The sequence below is a fragment of the Chelmon rostratus genome, chromosome 10 (assembly GCF_017976325.1).
Source record: "Chelmon rostratus isolate fCheRos1 chromosome 10, fCheRos1.pri, whole genome shotgun sequence".
Lineage (NCBI taxonomy): Eukaryota > Metazoa > Chordata > Actinopteri > Chaetodontiformes > Chaetodontidae > Chelmon > Chelmon rostratus.
Window position 1 is genome coordinate 4,694,986 of NC_055667.1, and position 17,018 is coordinate 4,712,003.

General features: G+C 42.0%; 1 protein-coding gene across 2 annotated transcripts; it reads right to left on the reverse strand.

Moving 5' to 3' along the window:
- Nucleotides 1-762: 762 nt before the first annotated feature.
- arih2 (ariadne homolog 2 (Drosophila)) lies at nucleotides 763-15,031 on the reverse strand. 2 transcript variants are annotated; one of them, XM_041945416.1, is made up of 15 exons: nucleotides 14,908-15,031; nucleotides 13,161-13,709; nucleotides 10,136-10,203; nucleotides 9,788-9,860; nucleotides 8,857-8,998; nucleotides 7,783-7,904; nucleotides 7,024-7,133; nucleotides 6,069-6,186; nucleotides 5,828-5,878; nucleotides 5,488-5,509; nucleotides 4,785-4,936; nucleotides 4,502-4,645; nucleotides 3,952-4,020; nucleotides 3,643-3,768; nucleotides 763-3,369 (listed from the first exon to the last, which is right to left on the reverse strand). In XM_041945416.1, exons 2-15 carry the CDS (start codon nucleotides 13,425-13,427, stop codon nucleotides 3,298-3,300), a joined length of 1,536 nt encoding a protein of 511 aa, XP_041801350.1. In that variant the 5' UTR covers nucleotides 13,428-13,709; nucleotides 14,908-15,031; the 3' UTR covers nucleotides 763-3,297. The 2 variants fall into 2 exon arrangements, with proteins under 2 accessions (XP_041801350.1, XP_041801351.1); XM_041945417.1 differs by having other exon boundaries at nucleotides 13,161-13,687; nucleotides 14,908-15,015.
- Between the last annotated feature and the right edge of the window lie 1,987 nt (nucleotides 15,032-17,018).

A 17,018-nucleotide genomic window follows, 5' to 3' on the forward strand; every position in this document is an offset into this window, starting at 1 on the left:
TCACAAAGTTCAGAAGAACAAAATGTGCGTCACATCTTCCAGTGGCTTCAAAAACATCCTACAGCCCGTAGAGCTGTTTTGAAACTGGAAGTGCCTGCTTGTCCTGCTTTGGAATAAACCCTTGAGGTAGCAAACCTCCCCACCCTCCGTGTTACTGTGTGAAGGTGATAGTGGGCCATACACACACACACACACACACACAGAAGGCCAGGCAGAGCAGTGGAGCAGCTAATACCATCTTGGCACATTATTACGCTTAACTATATAAGGCTGTGGCAGACACGCACAGGCCCTGCGCCAAGTGATGTGCAAATCTGATAATGTCAGAGGTGGCCTTGGTTTCTGCAGCATGTGTCAACACTGCAATGACTGTTAAGAAACATACAAAATTATTCAGAATATTTGGAATAATATTTATACAGCACCTGCAATTTATGCATGCCTCATTCTATAATTCACATTTGCAGTGCAGATGTAAGAGGTGCAAACAGAGATCCATAATCAAGGGGTAGCACAGTTCTTATATTAGACAACTGGGCAACATGATGCAAAACATCTTAATCAAAAATAATTCTTACCATATATATATAAAATCATGATATGGACTATACATTAAAAACTGTCTACAAAAACAAGGTTGTGTCTATACATCTGTGTGTGTGTGTGTGTGTGTGTGTGTGTGTGTGTGTGTAATGAACACACGAGAGACAGGGTCCGGTTTTAAAAACTCTCAGTAACTCTATTTCTGTATTAATGTACAACCGTTGAAAATTACAACAATTTTTTTGTATTTTTGTATTTTTTTCTTTTTTTTTTTTAAATGATCTATCTATCAACAGCCATTTTCCAGAAGAAAAGTGAACAAGGTGAGCAGGAAGAAAAGAGAAAATAAAGAGCAAAAAAAAGCGAGGGGATGAATGCAAAGAAAGAGAAGAGAGCACGAGATGCTGGAAGGAGACAAATCAACGGTTAACGTTTATTTTCTGCAGCGGAGTGTTTGACCATGAGTGTGTCAATGTGTGAATGCTATCTGCGTGCAAATGCTTTGTCGATGGGTGGTGCTGTAGTGTGCGTGAATGACTGAGATTACTCTTGCTGCTTCAAAACAACCTCACCATCTGATCAGTGGAGATGCAAATGTTCGACTTTTATGGAGAAGGTCTGGCTCACGCTAGCCTGGATCTACATTAGCTGAACAATCAAAGTATAACGATGTAAAGAGACAAGAATGGGACCATGTAATTCAGTAGTTTTACTTGGACCATAATGACTAACAACTATTTACTGGCAGTAGTGGCTGCAGCAGGTCGGGTTTGGTACTAACACAAACAAAGGGAGAAGGTGTGTTTGTGAAACGCTGGCAACAAAATCTAAAAAAGTTGTCATCTAAACACACATTCATCTTTAGTCATGTGGGTACATGAACATGCATCATACGTAGCAAAATATTGAAAGTATTTTCAGGAGTATGTGGGACTGTGAGGTCACCATTTTTCCAGAGTAAACAAACCATATACATGTTTATGGCATAATATCAAAAGAAGCACGTTTACAACAAAAGGTGTCTAAAATCTGCCACTGAGAATTGATCATTAGCACGTCAAGTTGCATCTACCCTGGTTGCTCTAGAAGTCTCGCCCTTCACGAGTCGGCAAAAAACAGCTTCTTCCACAAAACCTTCCAGACCTACTCCATCATCTTTGCTACAATCAGTTTCTCATTCACTTATTTCAGCTAACCTTTTGCAGCCTTGGAGAGGTAGCTGAAATTTAAATGTGTGGAAAGTTCAGAATATCAACGTGACATGTTTTCAGGCTACAGGCAACAGTTAAGTGCTGCAGGTACAACTGCCAACAACAGTCCACTAGTCATTATGATCCATGTAAAACCACCAAGTACGGAGCCACTATCAGCACAGTCAGTCAATCAGTCTCCTGAAAGAAAATGTATTCCATCTCCTACATCTTCCTTATCTGCGTAAAGGACCAGTGTGTAAGGCTGAGGGGGATCTATTGGCAGAAATGGAACAATATTCATCTATAGGTTTTCATCAGTGTATAATCACCAAAAAATCTGAATCATTGTGTTTTTGTTACCTTGAGAATGAGCTCTTTATGTCTACAGAGGGAGCGGGTCCTCTTCCATGGAGCCTGCCATGTTGCTCCACCATGTTCCAACAAACCAAGCACTAGCTCTAGAGAGGGCCTTTCACATTTTCACAAGTTTTGCAGCCACTGCAGGTTCTCCTAAGGTGAGGGGTATTCAGTTGGCTGCAATCTTCAACCTCACCAGTAGATGCCAATAAATCCTACACACTGGTCCTCCACTAAAAGCTTCTCCATCCTTCAGTTTTACTTTTCTGTCTAATGATCATTCCAGCACCACAGGGATACTGTTGGGAGAAAAACAGCCCTGTCTATGACAGCTTGATTCCACTGGGCATGGCTCACTGATGGGTTTGTTCCATCCAAGCATTCATCCCCAAAAAGGAGCATTTCAGCAGCGGAGCCTTTTGCGTGCCCCACTGTGTCGATTTGCTCAGATTTTGTTGATTTGGTCATTTTTCATTCATTTTTGTGCTTCTACCACGGAAAGGCTAGATAGTTATATGGTTTTTTTTTTTAAGGGTCTGGTTTCACGATCAGGAGTCTGTACAGGGTGTTCTACTTTAGAAAATTGACCAGATGTTCTATGCCATTCCTGTGTCTGCCTTCCTTCTCGATCTGCTCTTTCCAGCTTCAGTCAATAACAGACTAGGCCAAGCGTGTATTTTAGTTCGAGCAAAGGGTCACGTCTGGGACGATTCTGAAACACACTGTGGGACTCTGGTGGGATTATTGACTAGAACGGCCTTGATTAGCTCCAGCAAAGCCTGATGTAGCCGTGCCCAGTGGAATTCAATGTCTAAATGCTTAACGTGGAACAAAAGAATATCCACTTTTTCCAGACGTGTGACAAGACCTCAAAATTTCATCTTTATGACCAGATGTGAAAAGCTGCAACAGGTGTAACCCGTAAATGTGATGCTCTGAAGCCAAAACATGTACATGAGGATGAGAGTGAGAAGAGGAAAGGGCAATACAATCGTGCCATTCTGTGACCCTGCAGCATTATGGGAGTAAGAGGAGAGGGAGACAGAAAGGAAGAAGCAAATGAGTGAGCCAAGAGAAGCAAAAAGTAGGGGTCAATATGACTGCACCGAGGGATGGTCATGGAAGGAAGCAAAAGGGAGGAGGAAAGGAAGAAAGGAAGGAAGTTAGGAGGGAGATGCTGGTGCTTTGCAGTTGCGATGGAGCTTCAGGTGTCGTGGAAATCCTTCAGCAGCGTGCGTCGCCTCTGCTCAGCAATGTGCATCTGATTCTCCAGATCCTGGAACGAAAAACAGACAAAAATCACCTTTTGCTGTTAGAGACACCTCCAAAATAAACATGGCATACTAACATTTGCTAATTAACTCTAAACACAAAGTACAGCTAGGACTCATGGGAATGTCATTAGTTTTGCAGGTATATAGGCACAAACCAAGTATTGGACAAATTAATGTTTGTCATGATGTCCTGACAGTCAGGGCATCACAAAAGGTCGCAAAATCCTCCTTAAGGGCACATGAATGTCTGAATCAATCCATTCAACGGTCCTTACCCCTCTGTCACTGGCGCTGAGCTCCCCCTCGCCTCCTACAACCCCTCTCTCGTAGCTGTCGGCCCGCTCCACCTTCCACGACAGGTTTTCAATCTCTGCCTCCAGCTGGGCCTGCTGGTACTCAAACTGCAGAAGGGTGGATAAAGAAAACACCAGTTACTTTCTCCTCCGCCAAGAAAAACAACGATCAATTAATCATCATCACAATTAATAGCAATATCAAATTATACTGTTTGGGGGGAACCTTTGGTATACTGCAGTTATTACATTATAGTTCTGCAATAAAGGACAGACATTTTTGTTTCTCACCAGTTTCTTGCGTGGGCCGGACTCCATGTAATAGGCGTAAGGGTATGTATACTGCAGCGTGTAGCGACACTGGAAACAAAAAAGACAAGACACACTCGTGATGTTTAGGGCAAACTTCGAGGCAGAGCTTCACATTTGAAATCATCCAGTCAGGAAAGTGAAAGTGAATCAGGTGATTTGTCTTTTTCCCAGTACAGTTCACAACATGAAAACATGTGACAAGGCTGAGACTGCACTCTGCACTCACTTCACTGTGTGTTAGCAGCTACAACTGACTCACTTCTCTCTCTCTCTTCAATGTAAGCATACTTGTCAGGCAACTTTTTATATACCGCCTATAATTCATTTGTATGTTCAGTTTCCTCAATAAATCCCAAAAAACAATTTCATGATTTCACATTTTTGCTTACCCTGTGTGCTTGTTCTTTCTGTGCATCTCCTACCCTCTTTCTGCATTTACCCATTTGATGTCTCCCCTCAAATCACTAACCTACGGCCTGTACATCTAGAACACACACACACACACAGTCACAGTCCAGTGTGTTGGTACCTTCGCCAGAAGCTTTGCAGCGTTATGCAGGTACTGCCAGTCGATCCAGGTTCCCAGGTTGTTCATCACTCTCTCCTGGATCTTCTCCTGGATCCTCTGGTACGTCTGAGCCTCCAACTGCAGAGACTTGTTGTGATTCTCCCACTTGTGGAATAAAGAAAAAAAGGAATGAAAGACAAAGCAAGTATTTCTCTTGAAGACTGAAACTTGTCTGTTGTGTTTACTTTATATTACTTGAGCCATAATATAAAAAACATATACACAGGGATCTAGAAAAACTCACCCTCTCAAAGTAGAAGAGGTATTTCTTGAGGGCCTCTCTGGCCTGAGCCTGCTGGCTCTGGTTGACTATATCAGGGTTTTCTTTATAGCGGCTGCACTCGTAGTATTCACTGCCGTGAGTCTTCCAGTCACCAAGACACATCCAGCAGAAGTCTGTCAGGAAACACAAGACACACATTTACGGACTCTACACTGTATACAGGTGTTACACAGTATGCACTTTAAGTCTGGTATCATAGAACAGCCTAAAGGTTCTGCTTATTTCTCAGGTCTACAGCTTGTCTAACCTGGCAGCTATTGGCTGTAGTTAATATAGTTTCCATTTGTCCACCATAGTGTGATTTAACACATTGTTAAATCAACTGACAAAATCCAACATATGAAGAAGAAGCTGCTGGCTTGTGGGACACGTTGGTGCACTAGTGGACACAAAGTGACAAACAATTCTCAAACCGTAGCTTCAGAAGTTATTCTCAATTCTTTTCTTTTAGTTTTGGGTAATCTACTCAACTATATGTTCCTTTAAGGCAGTCAGCTGTCCGCATGGAATGGAAGTTATTCTTGTTTTGTAATTACTGCTGATGGTTACTTTTTGTGCCACGCATTGTGCCGCTAGGTGGACGCAAAGCGTTTCAGAACAGAACAGTGACTTCATGCTTCACTGGATCATACCGGAGGTGTGACACTCAGACACAAATACGTACCGTGTTTACACTTGGAGCATTGCTGAAACAAACAAAGACAGGGGAAGTCGGATTAGTGAACCAGCAACCTGAAAAAACAACCTTTGAATGAGCTTGGACAAATCAGCAGCTGAATGTTTTTATACGAAACCATTAAATGCTTTATTTAACACAACTGCTGAGTTACACACACAGATTGGAAACTGTTAAAAATCTGATAAAAAACATCCATATATATGTCCAGGAGTGGTTTAAATCAAGAGTCAAACTATTAAAATTGAGGACTTCAGCTTTCAGAATCTGAAAATATTTTTAACATTTCTTGTGTTCTGATAAAGAGTGATTTTCAGCTCTGACTCACCATGTGATTGCACCCTCCGTTCTTCTCAATGCAGATATTGCACTTAGGACACTAGAGGAGAATTAGGGTGTTTAGGTTTCAAGCGACAGGTCACAGAACTGTTTCACAGATAATAAGTAATAGGTATTTTTGTGTGTCTGCGTGAGATCGTGTGAGCGTAAAACACTGTGTGCAGGTACGTTAAATATCAGTGGCTATGCATGTGCATTACTGCATGGGTACAAGTATAGATCCGTCATACATCTTTAGTGTGTGCGCTGATGTAGTTAGCCGTCTCCGAGTCATCTGCACATTTGGTCAGCCATTTCCGGATCGTTGCACAGTCTGTGGGCGCGTGGTACATCTGACGGCATTTAAAACTGAGACAGAGAAAAAGAGACAAAAAAATACAGAGACTCACACTTGTGTTGATTACAAGCACATAACATACAGATTCATTACAACATGTTCCAAAAAAAATCTGTCAACAACTTTTCAAAACTACCCGGTAACATGCAAATATCAGTTCAGTCTTTATTGTCCCACATGGCAAAAAGTTTACACCAGTAGTGGGAGTGGGCGATGAATTGAATTGTATTTTCAATGATGATTTTGGCTTCCAATGATTATGAAAAAGAGATAATCCAGATGAGACGATTATTGTGCCACATCCCATTTCACAATGATGCTCTTGTTTTATCCAGCGCACCCCTTTCCTTTACAGCGGTGCACTTTCCTCCCCTCCCTAAACTCACACGCTTAGGGCAAATTCTAGACTGATTCTGACATCATATATTACATTAGTAACAGTTTAACAGCTCAGATCATTAAAGGAACTTAGATAAATAAGGGAATGTTGTGTGTAAAAAGCATTTAATTTAATTAACAACAAGATCAGCTGTTTGACCATCTGTGAATCAAATGCACTTTTCTCATTAAACTTTTGTTTTTATCTTCATCTTGGAGAAAAAAATGTTTTGCTTTTTGTCTTACTCTTGAAAATCGAAAAAAAAAAAGGATTAAAAAGAAAGCCGATGAATTATATAACTGTTTTAGGATAACAAACACACATCAAAATCAGTCAGTGAGATAACTGAAAGCAACCCTGTCCCACAGCCAGTAGGGCAGGCAAAAAAAACCTGACCACAGTCAAGCAACAGTAAAACTTATTTATACTGTAGTGTGTGTGTGTGTGTCTGTGTGTGTGTGTTTCCTACCAGAAGACTTCACTGCAGCGGCTACACTGCACCCTGCGTGCCCGGGGCTCCTGCACCTTGATGACGATTGGACAGTCTGCACCTGGACACAACTGTAATTGGAAGTGACTCTGCGGGACAGAGAGAGAGAGACGGAGATCAAGTAACACTGAGGGAACGTCAGAATGGACGGCTGCAACATCATGATAATGATTCAAATGATAATGATCCATCTCCCAAGTTTAGCAGTGAGGTCAGTGTTTAAAGGGGGGGTGGGTAGACTGATGAAAAGCTGACATTGGATTCTCTGTGGATTATTCAGAGTAACATGGACATTGTTTCTTGAAAGATGTGTTACTGTGTGTAATGTATTTTTAAATTCCAATACTGTAAGGACCATCATTTCTATTCGAATCAATTCTAGATGGAAATCTTAGATATAGCTATCTCAAAACCTGGGTGAATAAAACTGATGTGACTTTCTTCACAATCTGGGTGAATGATTCTTTAAGAAAACACGAACGTCTAATTTGAGATACCATCATTTGCATACATATATTTAGATGGAAGCCCAGATGACAAGACAGACAGTGAAGAGAGTGAAAAAGCAGCAAGAGAGAGGATTCAGATTTAACGTGGTGTGAAGGAGATCCAAAGATCACTCGTTGAAACAAACACAAACTCCCTTCCCACATGCCTATGACGTTTCATTTGCTATACGTGCAGACCTTGACGCAGCATCTGATCGGACAGACTCAGCACACGCGGACAGACACACACCTCGACGTAGTCTCTGAAGAGGTAGCGTCTGTATTTGTCCTTTAGCTCCTCCACTGGCAGCAGCGGCAGGACAAAGTCTTCTGGCATCTGCAGGGAACAGTCCTGAGCCATACAGGAGATACCTGAACACATGCACAAATGTATTTTAGAGAGTCCAGCATCATTGACAGGGAACAGTGAGAGAAGCAACATGCACACACACTGCTGTATAAAGGCTGCAGCTGCACCAACAAACGCCACCCATCATTTTAACTTCATCTGCGGCTGAGAAAGCTCCTCTGCAGTTTAAGCAGGCTGGTTTCTAGTTACAGTGACCCAGAAAGTGGACTGTCTGATCTGTCATCATAAACGTGTCCTTCCAACAGCTGATAGAGAAATACTTATCAGGCTCAGAAGGACTCGGTTACGTGGACCAACTCTATCAGGGACGCTGTTGGAAAGTTGCACAGGAACACAACTGTACACGAATATGTTCACACACGCAAGCCCTTGTGCTCCCACACACTCACAACTAAAAGGACAGGGAGTCTGGTACACTGTATGCACTTTAACACACACACACACACACACAGTACAAAAACTTATCCTTGTACACACCCACACTCCCATCTGTGCTCCTGCTGACACAAGCACACTTTCTCTCTCTGATACACACACGCACTACTAATCAGAAGTAGGAGCATGCCTGCCTGCTACATTTTACACCAGATGGAAGTCATCAAAACCTCTTATTACACCTGCCTAATCTTTAAAGTCACAAGTCACTCTTTGATTCTACACACACGTAAACAAATGTGGACCTGTGCGCAGGCATCCAGCGGGGATCTGTAGTGTTTTCTGTCATTAAAATTCGGTTCATCTAGTGATTCAGTCTGCCAACGCTGCTGGTATGGCAAGACAACATAAGCTCAAATACATTTTCCAAAAGGATCTGAGGCTAAACCTGTGACGAAACTCTGAGCAGACACACACACATGAACAGACACTTGGGAGCTCACATCAAACACAAAACGTGACTCACAGACTCTAATTCCAGCTTTGATGACTACACAGACACACACTCCCTCTACTCACCCACTCCCATGCCATCTTTGACCAGAACAGTGCAGTGCTGCTCCCAGCATGCTTTGCAGAAGGAGTGCTGGCAGGGCAGCGCCAGCAGGGAGTCTCTCCGGACGACCTGTAGACACACACCACACTGGAGGGACTGAGGGGCCTGAAACACATAAATCATGGAACGAGCCATCAAACACAACCTGCACTAGAGAGCTAATAGCTCAGTATGCATACAACACCTTCATATGTTTGTTGCATGTAAAATGACACAAGAGAATCAAACCAAACGTAAATGACATCTGTAGCACGAGTAGTTAGGAAAATTAAGAACTGTAACATAAATTTGGGGGTAAGTCTTAATCAATCAGCTAAAGCTTCTAATTTTTTTATAAGAGAGGTCATACAATTGATCTGAATTTCACCGTAAGCATAAAAAAAATAATTCCGAGTATAACTAGAAATTAGTTCTGCAGGTGACTATTCTTCATACCGATTAATCTACCGATTACCTTTTTCAATTAATCAACAGAACACTTGAAAATATAACAAATAATGAGTTGCCATTTCATATTACAGCAGCGTTATCTTAAAATGTACTTCTTTTATCCTCTGCCGACACTGGGGGAAAAAATAAACAAAAAACCTTAAGATATTAAATTTCAATGATGACAAACTGAGAACAGCGGCTCCCACTAGAGAAGCTGTAAGCAGTAAGCTGTTTGGGAGTTCAGTTCAGACTTCAATGGCTAGTCAATTATCAATAGACATCTATTCATTTTGTCAATTGACTGTTCACACAAACAAAGGACAAATGTCTAAGTAAGATAAGAAAAGAATGACGATAAAAAAAATCTGCATAAAGTATTAAAGTATAAAGTATTAAAAATGCTTGCAAACAGTATTTGTACTTCATTCGACAACTAAGCCTCACATGAGGTCAGTTACTCACAGTGACTGATCTGCAGGTGCTGCTGGGCTGGACCAGAGCGTCTGACAACAGCAGAGATGAGTTGGACTTGTATCTGTGGGGATATGGACACACGCATGGGTCAAATGAGGATGAGAGACCGAAAAGGTTAAAACTGCAGTGTAGCGAGAAAGAACTGAGAAAATGACAATGGACACAGAGTGACAGAACGAGGCTGCTGAGGGAAATCGGAGACAGAGAAACAATAAGGTAAAGAGAGGCAGGAGGAGGAAGCACAAGAGAAAAGTAAAGGAGACTGGAGAATCACGGGGATTAAAATGATGCAAAAAAGGGGGTACAGAAGCAGGGAGGGGCTAATGAACGTAATACCTGTCCAGTATCTGTGTAACCTGCCAGTGAAAATGCACCAGGATCAGCTTTGCTACCGCTGGTAAAACCTGAGAGAGGAGGAGAAAGAACAGAGAGAGAGAGACTGATGAAAAAGTGCTTCTGTGATATTCAGTTCAAAGCGAAATGTTGCTTCAATGACACGTGATACAGCTAATCTGTAATGACACACACACACCTCTCATATTCCCAGTTTGTCTGTTTATACAGTAGTGCATATTAATCCAGCTCTACTGCTCATGAGAAGGAAATGCTTCTTGATCACGACCCGGCTGTAAACACTGATAACGCAAGGCTTTCTTAGTATATATATTTTAGCTACAGAACAAATAACTTATCAACAAAATGCTATTAAATATGGAGCTCATTTAAAACGAAGTACAACTAAAACAATTATTTGATTATTTCACCAAAAGAAACTCTATTGACAAGAATTTTTAATCAAACAAAGACAAAAAATGTAAAGAAAAAAGTTAAAAATCTACCTGCTCCTCCCTGTCAGTGCTGTAAATTGAGTACTTTTTGGTGTAATGATCACTGGCAAGGCCATAAGCCATTTGTAGACATCACCTGGTGCTGTGATATTGCTACAGACCAACAGATTCAGCGATTATTGAAACAAATTGGTAGCTACATCTATAATACAAATAATATTCCATACATGCGAGACACCTGCAAAACAAAAGGCTGCCCTGCCTCCATGAAAAGCGCTTTATTTTGATTCATTTTCATCCTAGAAAACTGAAATGTGGTCAGTGCTTTCCCTGTTGATAACTTGTTGCTGTGACTCGATGTGTTCTCTGAGCTCTTATTGTACAGTGCATACTAGATGAGGCAGGAAGATAACTTTATAAAAGGGACATGTCTAGGATTACTTCAGCGTATCAGCTTGCACTACAGGCCAGACGTCTACGGCTCATGTTAGTCCTTGAGGTTAGAAAAGCCTGGAAGTCAACAATTCAAATCCAGTTAATGACTGACGTTTTCCCCTCTTTCACCTTCTGCCATCATCACACAGTTGCTCCTTTGGGGGATGCTAATAAACAGAAAACTGCAGTTGTGCTGTTCAGGTGCCAGGTGTGATTATGTTCAACTACGAGTGTGAAATAAGGTGTTGCCGCAAAACAGCATGCAGACTCAGCAGAGTTAGCCGAAACAAATGAGAGTGAAGTAAACTGCTCATTATGAGGTTTGAAAGGCCATAATCAAGATGATATTCATGATCAATGTTAGTCAGCCTCATTCAGTCTCAGCAAAAAAATGCATTAATATTAATGTGTGCACTCAGAACAATAAACAGTCAGAGATTGCAATTATTCTGCTGTGAGAGTGTACTCACTGCAACTATTCCAGGCTGATCATTTTAATGCAGCCGTAACCTCAACCAACAAAGTCCAACCAAGCACACAATCTTTGGCATACATCTGAACATATAATACACAGAGGAAATGTTACCATATCGCTTAATCTTGGAACATATGCATTAGCAATTCAGGCAGTGACTCACCGTACATCTATATGTGGCCTTGTGTTACTTCAGAAACACACTTAGTGACTGACTTGAATGTTGATGACATACCTCTATTTGGTACTAAAATTACTGTTGACCCTTAGCACACGCACACATGTACATAACAAGATTATTTGGTTGACATCACACACTACTGCCTCAAAATGACCAACATATTTTGGACTATGTCCAAATGAGTGACAAAAGTTGAAAACAAACTATAAATGCCACAGAAACACACTAACATCAATAAATCTAAATGTTGCCATTCTACTGAGGATGCTCTCCCACAACAATGGACATGCCTTCACAAACACATCTGGGTAGAATAAAACAGAACTGTTACAAAGTCAAACTTTCTGTCACCTTCAATTTTTTCTGTGATCACTTATTTAAAAGACTTAACAAGCATGACAGAAGGATTTGATTAACAGGTCTCAGTTCAGGAATTACTGCTTTATGAGCATTACTAAGCTGTCAGAAAATCACTATTTAATACGCATACAATCCTCTTACGACTGAAGCAGAAAAATATGTCAGTCAGAACAACTAAAATGTGCGTTCAGCTTAACACAGAATCGCTAATCATGGAGAGCAGGAGACAAGAGAATATGGGTTTAACCTGCTGAGACAAAGCAGAGTCACCAGACTCTGTCCATTCTACTTCTTGCATCGTTTTCCTGAGTCAAAAGAACACTAGTGTATCAGTGTACACTTGTGCAATACACAAGCAAAAGCCTGTCTGAAATTATTTTGCTTTGGCCTGTTTTACTCATAGTCATATCAAGTGTACAGTGGCCTGTAAGGCCTGAAAGCAAGGCCTGTCTCAGAGGACACAAACAAAATGTGACAAGAGACCTGTACCAATTTATCTGACACCGTATCAGCACCTTGTTTTTGTCCAGTGATAATTGTACATCCTAATTTCAAATACTATGATGGCAATGTTTAACAACCCAAGGAAAAAAAAGTTGGGATGCTGTAAAACATAACTAAAGACAGAAAGCAATCATTTGCAAACAATCTGTGTTTAAAACTGTTTCACAAAGTGTTTCTGAGCCCATGTAGTAACGTCCTTTATACAGTCATGTGATCACAAAGTGGTGAACCTCGCTCCATCCTCACGTGTGAACGACTGAGCCTCTCCAGGATGCTCCTTTCATACCCAATCATGATACTATCACCTGTTACAATCAACCTGTTTACCTGTGGAATGATCCAAACAGGTGTTTTTGGAGCGTTCCACTACTTTCCCAGTCTTTAGTTGCTCCTGTCTCAACTTGTTTGAAACATGTTGCTGCATCATATTCAGAATAAGCAGATATTTACAAAAATCAATGAAGTTGTCTTTGTACTGTTTTTAATTGAATATATGTGAGATTCTGTTATATTTATGTTTTACACTGCGTCCCAACTTTTTTGGAATCGAGGTTGTTTTTCATTCTCAGGATAATGACAACATAGCTTCACACAACACGGCTACATACACAAGCTCACCTTCAGTGCAGCAGCCACAGTGTTAACCTCCTCTATCAGCACCCTCTGACTTTCTTTGTAGGTCAGACAGGTGAACTGGTACTCCTCTGGGTCGAAGGAGTCAGCGCCCTGTTGCTCCACATCGCTGGCCACGCCCTCATAGTAGGCTGCAATGTCACCCTGATCCTCCTCTTCACCTCCATCGTCATCATCCTCCTCTTCTTCAGAGTTCACCCCGAAGTCTTCCTCATTACTGTCCGACGCCTGGCTGTTCATGTCCACTGACATCAATCGATTGAATCAATCACCCGGACAGGTAGACGGCCGGCCTACCTGTCGGATCCGAGTGGTCCGATTAGCTGAAATGGCTCGTTTGAAGCTCCACCTCCTCGTGTCCCCGCACGCCCCTTTCCACCTGCTTGTGTCACTGTTCAGAGACACCCTGCCTTCCTGTCTGAGGCGCGTAGAGTCCGCGCTCAGCAGCAGCGGAAGAAACAGAAGAAGTCACACTCCCCGTCACTCATTTGGAAAGCTGGTTACAGGACAATCTGAGAAGAGGAAAAAAAACGACTGAAGAGAAGGAGACATGAGGAAAGTAACGATGAGGGAGGAAAATGGAGACAGAAGAAGATGTGAAGAGGCAGAAGAGCAAGAGAGTTGAAGGGGCAAATTAGTGAATGAGAAGCAGAGGTAGAGAAAAAAAGAAAGGAAAAAGTGGGAGAAAAAAAGAAAAACAACTATATAAGTGATCAAAGTTTGTAATACCTGCTAATGATTATTAACATTTTCTAGATAAACGAAATAGCAAGTGGTGCACAGACATCAACCAGCCACCGTGTGGTGGATACCACATGTCACTTCCTGTTCTGCCCACTGATTACACATCTTGCATTTGCAACTGATTCGATTGTGACGTTCTAAATCTGACTCCTTATAAACATAATTTGTTTAAATTTGCACAAACTTTGATACCACAGAGGTCCTTAATAGGGTTACTTCGACATTTGATTTGTTTTCGCTATGGTCAAGAGACACCGGATCAAAGCCGTCTGTTGGCAGTGGCACCGAGGCTCAAATGTGACATCGCAAATATCCACCTGGATAGCAAACAGCGTTTGCCGGGAATGCCTGCCAGCCGGCCCCGGTGCCAACCCAGCGACAGACGAATGCACGCATTCCACCCGGTCCAGGCTAAAAATAGGCAGCAAACTGGGTGACACACATCTTGCTAGGCTAATGTATCACAGCGACTGAGCACAGGTTTGATAACAAATTTCGGGGGATGGGAAGGAAGATGTTTGGGACGAGATTAACCAACGTAAAAAAAATGATTTGGTCGTTGTTGGTCATGGGCATTCCGGTTGGACTTGAAAAAAAGTAAACTAAAAACGGCAGTGAAGTCAAACGGTTGGCAAATTTACGGTTAGCCGGATTAGCTTCCTGGCTAGCGTGCTGGCAGCTTTATTCAACAGCGAAGTGACGGCACGTCAAACCCACGAGTTTTCAGGGTTAAACTGTGGGGATGGCTAGGAACAGACTTGCAAAAGTTTCCGAGAAAAAGTTAATTTAGTCCCATTACAAAAATGTGCAACATAAGAGCTAGGAGAGGTTAGCCGCCCCCCTTATCTTCCCTCATGCTGTGCCTACGGCTCTCATCCACTCTAGTCCGGGGATTGAGATGTAAACAAGGCCCTCTGGAGCTCGGGAGTAAACAGGCACATTAAAACGACTGCATTAATTTCCACTGGCTAAAGTCGGTGGTATTTACCTCTCACAGCAGCGGCGGCTCTGCCCGCGTTGACAGCCAGAAGTGGTTTTTGTGTGGGGGAACCCAAAGAGCGATTTCCACTGTGTTCGCTGGTCTGGCAGGCGGAAGATAGACGGTAACTGAGGTACTTATCTATGACGTCACGTCCGCGTTTCTCCTGCCAGCCTCCTCTCTCTCCTCTGCTAAAGACAAGGCAGGTTCACTATGCTGTCCATCAGTACTTCAGCAGCATTACAAGATGCAAGAAGGAATATGTTCAGGGTTCAAGGTCTTACAGGTTTCATTTAATATGAATTTCACCTTACAACTAGGATTCATCTTTAATTGGTTGCAGGCTGTGCATCCCAGAGAGCCCAACCGCTTCATGTCGGTAGCCTTAAATTCCCACCTGATAAAGACCACCTCGGTCACATGGTGGGCTGCCAGCTGGACCCCCTAAAGTTTGCATACTGACCAGGCATTGGTGAGAAAGATGCAGTCACCTACCTGCTGCACAAATCTCTTTCCCACCTGGAGAGCACTGGGAGCACTGTGAGGGTCATGTTTTTTGACCTCTCCAGTGCTTTCAACACAATCCAACCATCACTGCCGAGGGGGAAGCTGGAAGGAGCCATAGTAGACTGTCATTTGGCTGCATGGACCATCCACTACCTCACCAACAGACCACAGTATGTGAGGCTTCATGACTGCGTGTCTGATATGATAGTAGTTTGCTGCTCTCTCCTTTCCTCTTCACCCTCTACACATCGTACTTCAGACGTAACACAAACAGCTGTCACCTCCAGAAGTTCTCCAATGATACTGTCATCGTTGGACGTGTATCAGAGGGGAAGGAACTGGAACTGGGAAGTTTCACCAACTTTGTCAACGGTTGTGGATTGAACCACCTGCATGTAAACACCAGCAAGACAAAGGAGGTGGTGATAGACTTCCACTGGAGGGTGTCACAAATTACACCGTTGAACATTCAGGGTTTGGACATTGAGATTGTGGATGAATACAAATACCTGGGTGTCCACCTCAACCACAAACTAGACTGGACATTTTATAACGCTAGGGTGTCATTTGCAATCTTCTGCGCAGTGGTCTGCTGGGGCAGCTCTGAGAGGGACAGAAAGAGATTTAATAAACTGCACTAATCTTATTTATGCCAACATACACTCATATCTTTTACATATTGTGCAATATTACATATTTTGTACTGTTTTTGTATATTTTCTTCTTTCTTGCAATAGTATTAACACTTTATTTATTATCCGATTATCTGAAGGCAACATATATTTATATTAATTCATATATTTTTTATACTCTTGTATATAATATACATATACATGGCTGATTTTCTATTCTAAATACCTTTTTTATTGACTCTTCTGATCCTCCTATGTCTATCTTTTATTGTTTGCTGCATGTAACAATTTCATTTCCCTGGCATGGGATTAATAAAGTGTTATCTCATCTTTCAGGTTTCTGAATAACTTTATGGCAGCTGTTATTCCCCAGTGTAGTGCATGTGTGCACACATCGAGATGACAAAAACCAGAATGGGAAATGTTTGGAAACTCTCTCCTTCCCCATTGTTGTTTCATCACACAATACACACCCTGCTATCTTTCATCACTATATGAATGTTGCAATCTTCTTCAAATGGCACACCCGAAATCCCTTTAAAACAGGCTTTAGTCCCCCTGCTCTTGCGTCTCTAAGCTCTATATGACACTCATTCTTTATTAAAGGTAAAGAACAGTTACTTATTGGCTGGTTTAACCTTTGTACCAAACTGATTCTTGGACCAGGCAGTCCATGGCACAGTTGAACCATGATGTGTGTTTAGAATCTCTGGTAAACATCACAGACACATCATTAGCACGGTTTAATGACTGTTCATATTGAAAGCTTTTTACTATATTAAAGCTGCATATGTTGTAAAATCATTACCTCACATGAGTTAGTGTAAATTTCTTATAGCAACTTAAACTTGTGTCTGAATATTGTGCAGTTTAGGCATCCTATCAAAGAATCTGCAGCAACAGAAACTGTTCCTGCTGTTCCTGACAGGCTGGACTGTAACTGCAGGTGCTGCAGCTCTGCAACTGGATGCAAACTCAAAG